General features: G+C 40.9%; 1 protein-coding gene across 2 annotated transcripts in view; it reads left to right on the top strand.

Annotated features, from left to right (window-relative positions):
* Positions 1-12,396: 12,396 nt before the first annotated feature.
* kitlga (kit ligand a) overlaps positions 12,397-14,262 on the top strand; it is a 32,628-nt gene continuing 30,762 nt past the window's right edge. Inside the window, exons 1-2 of one of the 2 annotated variants that reach the window (XM_020593335.1) lie at positions 12,397-12,479; positions 12,582-12,678. In XM_020593335.1, the coding sequence (XP_020448991.1) occupies positions 12,664-12,678 (15 nt within the window). In that variant the 5' untranslated portion in view covers positions 12,397-12,479; positions 12,582-12,663. Of the gene's footprint in view, positions 12,679-14,262 lie in introns of both variants that reach the window. The other variant, XM_020593334.1, reaches the window with a different exon arrangement.

Raw genomic sequence — 14,262 nt, 5'->3', positions numbered from 1 at the left:
TGGAGCAACATTAACATCCCACTGGAGTCATGTTTCTGTCCACCTGATGAATATAAGCCAGCTCCTGCTCCCTTTAGCTCTGAGCTGACAATCAAAAGCCTTTAGTCAGAGGTTGGCTGCTAACTTTGGCATTTGTTTCTGGGTGAATTGTGCATGACATGTTTATTAAAAACAGTCGCTGAGTGAAACAGTAAATGTACCATGAAACAAAGCTTTAAAATGTGATAGAGCTGCAGAGTTGGTGATAACTCTTTGTGGGTTAATCACTGCAGTACATCAGCATGTTTATTTTATTATGGCTTATGTTCAACACTTTATATGGACCAATTGCATCACATAACTTACTGCCCTTAAACTCAGCGCACATCAACACCCAAAGGAAGCATCCACAAAGAGCATGTTACTCCTCAGACACAGTTCATCTTCTTTAGTTTGAACAGTACAAAACAATTTGGGCCACTTCAGTATGTGGTTCTAAATCCGATGCACATCAGATTTTTTTTAAATGTGATCTCTGTCTGAACAGCAGTGTGACTCGAATGCGATTTTTATAATGCAAACGGCCACAGAATACAAATCGGATATAGAAAGGAAAAATTGGAATTGAGCACTAAGGCCTTGAGCACCCACTTTTGAACATGCATTGTTTTTAAATCCTCATCATGAGAGCCATCTGAATAAAGGCTTTTCATGCATTGCTACACTACATTCACACTGCAGGCCCTAGTGCTCAATTCCAATTTTTCTTTCTATATCCGATGTTCAAAAGTGGGTGACCGCCCACACGTAGCAGCAGGAAGCTGCCTTCTTCAGGGTGTGTTGCAATTTGTTTTCAGACAGTCTCTGAAAAGAACATATTTTGAGCTGCACACAACTTTGTTTTATGTCACACACATGTGTTAGCACCTCCACAACATAAAGAGGCATCCATTTTGCAAAAACTGCATAAATTGAGGCTTCCCAGCACCAAGTGAGCAGGAAGACCAGCCTGGGAATTCATGAAAACACAAAAGCCCTAACGCAGACAGCTGAAAAACAAGCATGCTGTGCTCTTATTATTAATTGTGGTATGGGCACACAGTGATTTAAATTAAATCAATCAAATGAGGAAAACTTTACATGTATTGTAATAAGAGACGGCACTGAATAATGTCCACAGAGGATTAAACCTCATCAAGGCCAAATGTCGTCATGCTGAAGTTGTAGGATCATGCCAGAGCAAATAAATCTGCCTGCATGTAGCTCAGTCTTCAACAGCAAATGTCTAAAACCTCAAAAAAGAGGTTTAGGTTAACCTATGGGGTCTCTGCATGTAAACAGATTAAACGGCATTAAACAGTTCATGACCTCGAGACGTTAGCCACAGCAGTGAGCACGTACCCGACCCCACGTCCAGCAGAGCCCATGGTAGCTTTAATGATTATCTGTGTCAGCTCAGTGTTGATCTGGTCCCAGAGGTTATAACTTTGCCATTGTCAGTGGTAACAAACGAAAAATAAACAGAATCTAAATATTTTCTTTGGCAACTACAGTTTTAACCAAAATCAAAACAAACACCAAGTTTATGCAGAACAGATTTTTAGAAAAATAACTTTTAAATTATTGTTTGACAGAAAAAGAAAACAGAGAGGAATTCAGTTTATCAATACTAAACAGCCCCTATCCCTGGGGGGCACCCTTAGAGATAGGGTGAGGAGCTCGGTCACCCGGGAGGAGCTCAGAGTAGAACCGCTGCTCCTCCACATCGAGAGGAGCCAGCTGAGGTGGCTCGGGCATCTCTTTCGGATGCCTCCTGGGCGCCTTCCTAGGAAGGTGTTCCAGGCATGTCCCACCGGGAGGAGGCCCCGGGGAAGACCCAGGACACGCTGGAGGGACTATGTCTCTCGGCTGGCCTGGGAACGCCTCGGTATTCCCCCGGAGGAGCTGGAGGAAGTGTCTGGAGAGAGGGAAGTCTGGGCATCTTTGCTTAGACTGCTGCCCCCGCGACCCGGCCCCGGATAAGCGGAAGAAAATGGATGGATGGATGGAATACTAAACAGTGCATTTATTAATGCCAGGTCATAGAATTACATTTGGAAAGTGTACTTTTTTTATTTATTTCGCAGTTATCAAATGATGCTGCACTTTTTCAATTTAAAAATGTAAAAATTTTCATTTTCTGTGAGTTGATGGAAATGACCACTGTAAATAAACAGCATGAACCTTCTCCTGTGTCCCAGTCTGAAAACCCTCTCATGTGGTTTGGTAATAAAATTGGATTAGTTCAATGTTGCAACAAAAATACAAAACTAAATGCAGTGGTTGACCTTTCTGCCCAAAAGTCTTGTTTGATTTAGCATATGAAAATAAACTAGATATGAATCTCGTATGCAATCAGCCCAATGTTTTCTTTATTTATTTCTTCACTTTGGCTCTTTAAAGCCAAATACCAAAGACAATGTCGTGCTGTTCATTATTGAGAAAGTTCCCACTGAAGGAAAGGACGCATGGCATGTTGGGCATCTCGTTTAATCAATCTGTGTTGGTAGTAATGACATCTGATATCCAGACATTTCTCAAAGCACAAAACTAAAGGTTAACTCTGGGTTATTGCTCATATTCAGCAGGGGTTTTTTTTTTTATGATTTCTTTGCTGTCATGAACAGCAGATCAATTTACAGCAGTGAGAGCGGGCACAGTTACACCGTGGCCTGGGCTTGTTCGTTCGCTGCAGCTTGTGCCTACAGTGTGTGACAGACTGAAGCTGAACAAATCACATATGAAATGCTTATGCAGCTTTGTTACAGACAGCAGGCGTTTACTGACTGGTTATTTAACATAGCCAAAATTCAAAATCACGAATATGTGAGCGTTAGTCTGTACAACCCATGACTTTGTCACGTGCAATGATGTCCTATAAATGAGCAAATTTTTACCGAGTTAAAACAGTTTTTATTGCCTCACATTAAACATTTTCATTTTTGTGTTTGTATCTGTGCTCTTCTTACGGGCCCACCGAGTCGAGTTCAACTGGTTTGTCATTCCAGAAAACGCAGCGGTGAGACTGGTTGTAGAAAATATTTTGCTCTATCACAGGGTTATGACACTGCATATTTCTCCTCTGGAAAGCCCTACAGTATTTTAACTATTTTTCCAAATATTCTTGTTGTAGAAACCTGCTCCAGAACGTGTCTTAATGTGGAGAGGAGCTGTCGAATCCTCCTGTGACCCAGACTCGTTGAACAGCAGTGCAGAGGTTTTGAGTGGGATTGTTTTCTCTGATCAGAGATTTTCAGTTATTTCTGCCTGATCAGTACGTTTTGTTGCATTCTCGTTTATTGTAATTTTATAACAACAAATATCTGAAGAGCTGGTTCACATTCACCATCTGTGGCACCAGCAGACCTGTGTGCCTACACATTTATTTTTAGTTATGTTTATGCATTCTATACATCTTACAGCACAGGATAAAAATGCTTATGGATCATTTGGGGTCATGTTCTCCATTATGTTAGTTTACAATTTTACCACTTTCACAGTTAATTTATATGACACCACTCCATTGTTCTGCCATCATACCAGGTAGGCCACCAGCTGCTTTGGTGCCTGGAGAAAAAAGGAGTGGCTGACTTGGTATTTACCAGTGTCTTGTCAAGAAGCTGCTGTAGACCTTATCTCCAGTGTCCTGTTCTGCTAGCAACAGAACAGTTGTCAACAATAAGTGCTGACTAATGCAATCGTTTAATCTAAGCTCACAGGTCTACTTTTGAGTTTTGGCTGGCTCAGGTGTCATCACTGCCCTGTGCGCCTGGCATTAACATGTTATCTGTAACTGGAAACCTTACCAGAATACTGACATTGGATCCACAGACCCATGTTAATAGGTGTTCACATTATCTCGACATTGTGATCGCACATCAGTGAGCAGATTAGTTAGGAGAGGCTGCCAAACTTGCATCAATAAAAATGATTTGTTCCAGGAGCCTTTAGCACAAAATGAGTTCACAGCTCTCTTGGGGTTACTTGGCTTCACTGAGCCTAAAGATGGCCACCTCTCTTTTACAGGGACACCATGTTCACATTCACACAGTTACCGATTCACAGCTGTAAGCTGCCCAGTACATCCACAGACTGACCTGTGGCCACTGAGCAGTGTCACTGGAGCAGTAGGAGTTAGAGCCTCGCACAACGGCACCACAGGGGAGTTACTGAGGGTGGAGCAAGCAATGTTTTGCTTCCTGGCCCACCCAAATTTAATCCTGCCAGTCCAGGGACTGAACCAGTTACCTTCCAGTAGCTTCTCTAACCTTTAGGTTAACGCTGTCTCACCACTGTGCTCCTGTGAAAGAGGTAGAGATGGTCAGCGACATCATCAGCTCCATGAATGAAGTGCTTAATTTAATATGAAAGGGAATTGAATATGTGCAGTTAAATTAATTTATTCGAACAGCAAAAACTGATTTTCTGTTGAAACTCTAAAAACCTGTACAAACATTAAAAAATGATTTCCAAATAAGCAGGAATTTTTACAAGGGTTGGAGTCAATGAGTATTTTTTTTATTCAGGTCAATCTGACTGCTATGTTCATTTATATTGCTGAAAATATTTAACTGGCAGGCAAGTAGATTAGCAGGGGCAACCATTCATGAAATTAGGATGCATGTGTTGGGCACGTGCCACACACCAGACAGACATAACTTGGAAAGTACACCACCAAAAATCTTTGGATGCCTGTATGCATAAAGAGGCTGGTGAGGGAACTGGAGACAGTAAGGGGGCCGTCGACAGTGGCAGGTGATCTACAGATATGTGAAACTCGCCAAGGGCGATTAGAAAACAGATGTGGCAGTTTGGAATACGTCTAACGTGACAAAAGATTTCATGTAACTATTCAGCCTTTTTATGAGTATCTTAAAATTTGATGCATTTGCAAAAACATGAAGTAAAAACAAGCATAAAGCTTTGAACACTCATATAGTGCATGGCAAGCTTATTTAGATCTGTTGCATTTATAACAAAATACCTCTCAGATTATGGCAAGTATCTGGCTAGACCAGCAAATAAGGCATTTCTTGCTTTTTTAGTTGTATAAAATGGAAAGGACTGCAACCCGGACTCTACAATCAGGAAGCAGAACCTAAGTCAACATTACCCAACTCTCTCAGGCATAGACCTGGTGAGATTTATTGCCAGGATCTTATCATTACACTTGTATAGAATTTAGCAATGATTTGCGTTGAGATTGTTTTCACTGTTTCCAGCCTCTATAGTCCAGTTGGTCTTGTTTTACAGCTGGTTAACACACTGAATGACAGCAGATGGTATTATGCATTCACCTGTCCAAGCCTGCTTTTCCAAAACCATTCCAGGAATTCAGCTAACCGGCCTTTCAGCACTAACTGCCACTTTGACCTCTCAATAGACAAGCATGCTCACAATGCTTTAGTATTCATGACTGTTTTAGTTTGTCATTGTAATTCATGATTACTCCAGCTGATTAGTCAGTTATGCACCTAAAACCGCAGCCTCACCGTCTGGGGACCACGTTTTCCCTCTAATGCTGAATTGGAATTTTAGGAGCTGTCACTGCCCTGAAGGGAGTGTGGTTTATTTATGTGCAGTTAATCCTGCTCCAAGTCAGCATCGGCCTCTTCCTGTTGACAAGAGAAAGTAATCTGGCATAAATATAGGCATTCAGTTGTGTGACATCAATTCATCTTTTCTTTTTTACTTTAATGTTAGAATGTAAGTAATGCACAGAATGTTTAAAAATGTCTTCCTCAGAAACAATGAATAACTTGCTGGAAGGCACAGACCCTGCGAGACCTGAACCAACACTGCTGGCTGCACCTTCAGCAAAAACCTTAATTCACTTATGCAAACGAGACTTCAGAGCTAAGCATCTGGTTAAACGTAAATATTCACTGGATACAAACAATTTGAAAGCCAGGTACACAGGAAATGCACAGTACTGGTTATATTTGGTTATGTAAATATGTAGGTATAATCCCATAGAGATCATTAGATCACAATATAATAAATAATTGGATCAGTTGGCAGTCTAATTGCTATTTGGCTACCGCCACCTGAGTTGGTGGCTTCTTGTGGTGCAGCCTTGTCTGGTCCGTGCATCTCTTCTTAAAACCATTATAAAGCCTCATCCGGTTCTTTCAAACCAGGAACTCTCAATGAGACGAAAGAGACTGCTTTAGATTTTATAAAAAATAACCGTGCTGGTTTATTCAGAGGATCACAGGTAAAATTCACAGGACACGTCCAGAGCTCTCTCACCCCTCTGCCTGCAGGCAGCAGAAAAGCTGAAGATGTCTGGACCCAACAACCTATATAATATTAATCATTTTTGGGCTAGCCCATGCTACAAGGGGCGTCAAACCGTGACGCCACCCGATAAGCAAGCTTTGCAGCTGCTCTATCGTTTAGCCAAAACATGAGGAAAAGTCAAGGTGCGTGACTGTTGTTTTCGTGGTGTGTATCTAAAACAATTGGACATAACCTTACACATTAAGACAAATATTAAGACTAGCATTACAGTTGACACTAACAGCAGTTTTCCTGTAACCTTGACGTGCCTGCAGTCTGCACCGCAGGCTGAATAGTTAACAGCCTAAGCTAGTCACCCTGTCTGCACTAAACATTCATAGACAACAAATCTCTGAATATCTATCTAACTAAAAAATAACCTAACAAGACGGTTTCTCTGAGGCATCACACGGGGTTGGGTGTATTACATCACCAGCCTCTTTTGAGGATTACCTGAATCCGAACTGGCCACATTCAGTTTATCATGAGCTTCCAGCCCCAGTACAAAACTGTTCCTGCGATAAAGCTTTAGGGCTGCACTTTTCTATTGCTGGAAAAAAAATCTAATTAAATTCAAGTCATTATTTAGTACCTCCTGGGTGAGAGTTCGGTCTCCACCACCTCATTCAAATTAAAGAGCCTTGGTTTGGAATTTATTATTTACAGTAAGTCTTGTCAGTGACTTGTTTTGCCTACAGGGTACACATCCACACCTGTTTCACTCAGCCATTATTACAACAGACCCACAATAAATATTTGAAAGGTCACTTTTATGTGGACATTACAATTCATTTCTAACACAATTTTATGAGATAGTTTGAGGCTATACTTGTTATATTATATAGTTGTTGCATGCATTAATTCAACCTTTATTTATACAGGGTGGTCCAAAGAAGGCCCAGTTTACAGAGAACAAAGCCAAATTATAATTTCACAAGCAGTGAAATTGGAGGAAAGAGGAGGAAAACATTCAGAGGTCTTAGTTTTGTTTTGTTTGCCCTTTGTAAAGACCATGAATATTTTATTTGCATTTAACACTAGTCCAACATCTATAAAAGCTTGTTGTAAGACCTTAAAAATCACTGTCATTGGCATAAAAGTAATAATTAGACTGATTTATTGTTGATGAACAAAGAGAAGAGTAAAGGACCTACTGTAGCATAAAATCTTGAGGTCCTCCTTTAGGAATCATTAACAGATCAGAACATACAATTACAGTTTGCAAGGCATAGGGCAAAATGAAGGGTGTGTGAGTTGATTAGCATTTAGAATAAATTTTTAAAAAGTATAATATAAATTATCCTTCAGGTCTGTGATAGGAGAGTTAGTTTTGGGAAATGGCCCTGGGGAAGAATATGAGGTAACCTCATAGCACAAGGCATATTCACCAGCAAAGATGAAGTAACAGTTAAATATGTTTGTACTTATTCCTATCTGTGCCTTGGTAAGTAATTATGTGCTGAGGGAGAGAACAGGCAGCGCTATCTCAGAGAAGCTTTCAAGCGTTCCAAATGTTGGACGGGTTGTCATAAGAAGCTGCTATTGTGTTGCTGTAAAAATAAGGACAGCTTTCTTGGCTTTCTTCACCAGTCTAATGCACCTATTATGTAACTGTCTAAAAACTAGCCAATCATTAGCTGAGATTGTGTGTTTGGCTTTAGCCCAGGCACATCTCTCTCTGATGGCCAAGGCCAAATCAGGCGAGAATGGAAGATTTGCTTTGTTCTTAACTTTGTATCTTTCAACTGGGATATGTTTGTCAGACAGTTTCATAAAAACAGAACACATCAAAGCAATATAATGGAAAAGCTGAAATATTATTACATTATAAGGAAATTCATTCCAATAAGAATTCAGTCAAAACCACTGTACCACAGTGACAACTGGTCAGTGAGGTTTCCATTATGTAACGAGAATCACACCCATGGATGTACGATGTGATGACCATTGTTGTTATGTGCTTTTAGCTGCAGGAGATGTGGGAAGTTTTGTGTAGATGCAGAGGCCACCACCCTACACATATGACTGCAGCAGAAAGGTCGTTATGTTTATGGCTTTCGGAGCATTTACATTTTAAAAGCATGTGTGCTGTCAGGCTGTGGACTCAGGAATGCATTCAGGGAACCCTCCTAATTTATGGGGTTCACTTAGGATCCAAAAAGTCTCTTGCTTAATCCTGCAGATGTGGGACTTTCAGTTCAGTGCTCATTAATCATGGATGTGGAAGTGGGAAAGGTGTAAAGGTCAAGAGTCGGGTGCCTAGTGCACATATAAAAAAGACACCACCTGGGTTGTAACAGAGATTAGCTGACATTAATGGCCTCTTACCTGCATCAGTGAGAAATGAATTGTTTTGAGGAAGTAAACCATTAGCAGATGAAAACATGTCCCGGTTGTGTGTTTAACGGCTTGTCTGTGCGTTTTTCTGGCACAAATCAATTAAACCAGCTTTAATGAGGATACAGTTGCCAGACTGTCCAGACACTACATGTGGGCCTCACATTGTTAAGTACTATTTCTTGCCAGTCTAGATTATATCATCCATAAAAATCCATTTTCTACAGACAGATTTTGAAAGTAAGCACCTACTCTAGAGTTGTTATGCCTCTCAGACTACATGAGAGGTGCTGAGTGGCTCAGTGTAGGTGGTGGTCATTCAGTAAACAGCTACACATCTGAATGTTAATCCTTTTATTTCTCTGCAAACAATCCATGTTGTTATGCAATTTCTGCAGCTACACCACAAAAGCTTTTGAAAGCTCACTGTGATTTACCTGCAGCTGATCTGCACTCAGACAAATCACCACACACAGGCCTCATTCTTCTCTGATGAGTCCTGACACCAGAACTTTGCTTGAAGCTCTTACATGTAACGTATTCATAAGAGCTGTCATGGGGTTCATCCCAAATCCCTTAATTGCATCCACATATCCCTCACTTGTGTCCTTTCCTTGTGTTTTGAGGGGATATTCACTCAACAACACTCAGCAATTACAGTAGTTATCAGATAAATGTAGTGGAGTAAGAAGTACATTTCCCTCTAATATGTAGTGAAGTCAAAGTGTGAAGTAGCAACAAATTAGAATACTCATGTAAAGTACAGATATCTAAAAAATGGTATTTAGTCATGTGCCACCACTGCTCATCACTGCTTTCTTGTCTCAGTCTCCATCTGGGTCCTCAAATTACCAAAACATGACAGTTTGTTTCTCCCTGAAGGCACCAGTGCCGCTGCCAAATGCCCGAGTTAGCGATCCTGTTATTATAGGCTGTTCCTCCAGCACAGTAAATAAACTCTGCCTCCGTGAAGCTTCAACAGAAAAACAGAAGAGTCATTAAGAAACCATTATCTCGGTTTTGGTTATTTACTAAACAGAAGTCTCATTGTGTAATTTATCTTATATCAAGGCGATGTTGTGCTGTATGTAGTAACAAACAGGATCTGATTAAATGATGTGTTTACATTTGTAATACACTGTAGAAAGGTACTCCTACAGTATAGAATTGTTGACATGCCAAGGTATGTGTTAGCTGAAAAACAGAGTCAGAATGAGGCAGTGCTACAGGACAGGATTTACAGTAAAACGAAATACAATATATTCCCTGTTTCCTGACAATAAAGCAACTTCAGACTTTTCTAACAGCATGAATGGTAATTCCCCAGCAACAGATGTCGTCTGTCAACATTTAAATCCCATTGATACTAATGAGATATGGTGAATACTGTATCATGGGTGGCATGGTGGAACAGTGATTAGCACTGTCGCCTCACAGCAAGAAGGTTCCAGGTTGGACTCTGCCTTTCTGTGTGGAGTGTGCATGTTCTCCCTGTGCCTGCGTGGGTTCTCTCCGGGTGCTCCAGCTTCCTCCCACAGAACAAAGACATGTGGTTTAGGTTGATTAGTGACCCTAAATTGCCTGTCGGAGTGAGTTTGAGTGTGTGGTTGTTTGTCTATATGTCAGCACTGTGATAGACTGGTGACCTGTCCAGGGTGGACCCCGCCTCTCGCCCAGTGTCAGCTGGGACTGGCTCTGACTCCGTGACCCTATTCAGGAATAAGCGATGTAGATAATGGATGGAATAGTGTATCATTCCTTGTGCATGTTTGGTTCTTCCCTTCAGGCAAATGCTCAGCAAGCTTCCATGCTTCCCTCAATAGTACCTACAGTGCAGTAAGAGTTTGCAGACAAGCCTGATAAACATGTTTATGAAAACGATTCATGTCTCAAAGTCACTTTTTCCTCCTTAACTGTCACTCACTGAAAATGCCTGTGGTGATGCTGCACACAGAAATAGGTTTGAAAGAGACTGATGTCATGTGCAACTCAAAAATGTTGTTTCAGAATTCTTCAGCATATCATTAAAACGCATAGCAAATGTATATTTCTAATGTAAAAGTTGTAGAATAAAAGAAATAATATCACTAGTGTAAAACTGTTCACAGTGACCACTGCTTAAAAATGTCCCACAAATAACCCCAGAGGGAACAACAGGAAATACCAATACATATTATTAGGTCCCTCTAAAATCAACAGTAATGCAATATAAACAATCAAAAGCTAAAAATAATCCCACCAGATTGTGAAATACCTCATCTGCACAATTGGTGCCTCATGGTGTACAAAGACTAACGTACTGGATAATAACCAACAAAAAAGATGAGATGTGGTGCATGTTGTATGCAATGCCTACATTTTATCAAACTGTTGTTAATGTAAGGTTAAATACTGACATTCATTGTTGAAATCTACCTACATCTTATAAATTATGTTTGTAAGAAAGACATGGTCAAGCTTTAGAAAGTGAACCAGACCAGTCATGTTTTATTCCCTCTTGATTTTTAATTGTTATTCACAAGGAGCTGAGGTTTTACAGTTTATTATAAAAAATTCCGATCTTTGATGCTGTCACACACACTTTGACTCATTCAGTTACTGAGTCACTCATTCATTCAGCTACACACAGAGACACACACAACAGGAGGGCGCGGTCTCACAGTGTTCATGTTAAATCATTTTGTGACTTGCTCTATTGTAACCATAATTCCTGAAACATTTCAGTTTCAAATGCACTTTGTAATCCAACTAATTCTGTGCTAAAACATTCATATAAATGAGTTTAGATATACTGAGTCCAGGTCAGAATCACTGCAGGAATCTGTATTGTGTGTCTGTGTGTGAGGCACAGGTCACTTAGATACATGACTTTTTGTCATTTTTGTCTGTAGTTGCACTAACTTCTGAAACTATGAACAATTTTGGGCCATAAAAGGAAATGATTTGTTTTTCCCCTGCTGCGTGTGAGCAGGTTTCCAGCATTATCGGGACTTTTTCAGTGCCAGAGGGAGCCGCCTGCCAGATAAGAACTTTGACAGAAGGCTCATGTGTCATATAAAACAAGAGGCTCTGCTCTGACAAGGCACATATTATTTAGATCAGTGTTCAAGCTGTTGATACTGTCTAAAGGTACAAGTTGAAGACTGTTGGTACAATTAAGTTTTATGCCTCAGAGCCGACAAGACAACAGCCCCATTTTTTAGACCAGTGTTCAAGTAGCTCAAATGGTCCAAAAAGTTGAAAGGGGTTTTTTATATATATATATATATATTGCTTGTAGACAGTTAATACAAAATCTAGATTTGTTTACAACCTAAATGCCTAATCCCTTGCAATGTTGTCCTTGTGAATGATGGGACTGTTTTACTGAGGACAGGTTTAGATCTGAGGTAACAAACTCAGCTGAATGAAATTTTTTGCTGGCATGTGATATTTTTATTACATTTTGTTCTAAGTTTGTATCCTGTTGATTTGTCAAATTGATCATTTTTTGTACTTTGAACTACTTTTTCTACGTTGCTTTAGATAACCAAACTAGTTTTCTCCCCAGGGAGAAATGTATCTTTGAGAAATCGCCTTTTCCTCAGCTCTGCCGCTGTTCAACTTATTCCAGTGTGAAGTGGCAGCTTCCCAACACTGGTGGTATCGGTGGTTTTGGAGTGAAGCTCCTCACACTAGTTCTCGTCAGAGGGCGGCTCTTTGGCTGCTTTTTACGCGTCATTATAAAGCCTTGACTCCCTCCCTCTGCGCGCTATCCCGCTCCGCCGCTGCGAGCCCTCAGTATCTGGATCTATGTTGTAGATAGATGGGTTAGATGTCACACGCCGCTGCAGGTTGCAAAGGTTGAAAGTACACATTTATGCACTTCTCCTTTTACCTCTTTTTTGGGTTTTTTTCTCCTTCGTTTGGATACTACTGACCTGACACTGGATATGTGCACACAGGATGATGACAGCCCCTTTCCTCCCCGTAGAAGTAAAATAAAATAGGCTTTCGCACACAGTGGATTTACTCCTGTCGTTCCATATGAAGAAGTCAAAAGTAAGTGATTGTTTTTGTTTGGGTTTACTTGAGGAAATAAACGGTTTGCGTTGCGTTGTGACGCAGGGCAGCGCTTCTCTTACTGCGGTGATTTAATTGCCCCGCTTCTTGCTGCTGCAGCGTGGCAAGCCTGCTGCACTTTTCTCCCTAACGCATCATTTTCCGAACTGCTGCACTTTTGTCCAGAATGAAAGCAACTTGTCCCACATCCACGTTTTCCAGATTTCGCTGAAAGAGCAGCGCTCCCAGTGACTCCCCGATCAATGCGTTCATGTGCACGGCTCCAGTCTGGAGTACAGTTTGCGCCTTGCATATTTAAACATTCATTAAAAACTAAATGTTTTTTTAACGAATTGTTTGTTTATATTCTTTAAATTGTTGTATTTGTAATCAGGGAAGTAAATCGGGGGGTAAACTCCACACGTTTTTACTTTACAAAGTTTATTTCTTAACGCACACATTCATAAAACCGAAGAGATAAATGAACTGGTTGTCAGGGGATCTGTGGTTCGAGTGAAAACATAAATAGTTGCTTTTCTGAGATGTTGATTTATCCACCTCTCCGGACGGCCACATGTCAGGTAATTTAGGTCGGTGTTAGTCAAGTATAATGTGAGATCACAGTGTCAGTCTGTGTTTGAACACATTTGTCTCTGCCTGAGCGTCCAGAAACTGATCGTTATCTGTTATCTAGAAAATGAGTCGACCTCTCCAGCCACCGCCTGTCCCAGCCCTTCGGATTATTTAACAGCCACATGAAGAGGCTGTGGGGCCCGTTTACGATCCGTGTCTGCAGGCCCGGGCTCCATTATCTGCGGCCAGTGCCATTCGGACCCAAAACATACATAAACTGACCACCAAAGACTTTTTAACAACATCTGCATATTTCTGCATTTAAGTAAAATGTTTTTCCTATTTAAACCCCTCTGTACATCTCCAAGTCTGCAGTGTGAATAAGAGTTTGCATACAGTAAATTTAATGCGCGTGTGCGTGTTGTGTGTGCACTACACCTCCCTGGCTGTTTAAGTGAACCCTGCTTATATCACATTTTGACTTGTGTCTGCCTAACTCTGCTTGGAAAATAATAAAAGGAAAGATATGAGATTACTGATCTAACAGGGTGTCTGTGCGTCTGGGGAAACGTGTCTTTGAAGTTTCCCCGGGGGAGGGCGCGCAGATCTGCGTCCCTGCCGCTGTTAATCACGTTAGGAGCAGAGTTTCCTTTGTTCATTTAATGGAGTTATACAATAAGTTGTGCTCTGTGTGCCTGGATACATTAAGAGACACCTTTCATCTTTTATTTACTGTCCTAGCCAGAGCTCCTGTTGCCTTCCACTGTCACGCACGCCACACGTGGAACATATGAGTTTTGTTCCATTGTTTTTATGGTAGCTGAGTGGAATTTATCATAAATATTGAGGAAAGCGTTTCTAATTTTCCTCCAGTATGCAGGGCTCTGTATTCCTGTCATTTCCATGGGGGCTTGAAACGTACTGTGGTGCGTTTGTGAAGTGACGATTTTCTGTGATAAGTTATAACCAGGAATTAAATGGCTTAGACTAATTCTGACCGGGTCAAGACTT

Source organism: Monopterus albus, unplaced genomic scaffold, assembly GCF_001952655.1.
Source record: "Monopterus albus unplaced genomic scaffold, M_albus_1.0 scaffold19.1, whole genome shotgun sequence".
Lineage (NCBI taxonomy): Eukaryota > Metazoa > Chordata > Actinopteri > Synbranchiformes > Synbranchidae > Monopterus > Monopterus albus.
This window is presented reverse-complemented; position numbering and strand designations above follow the sequence as displayed.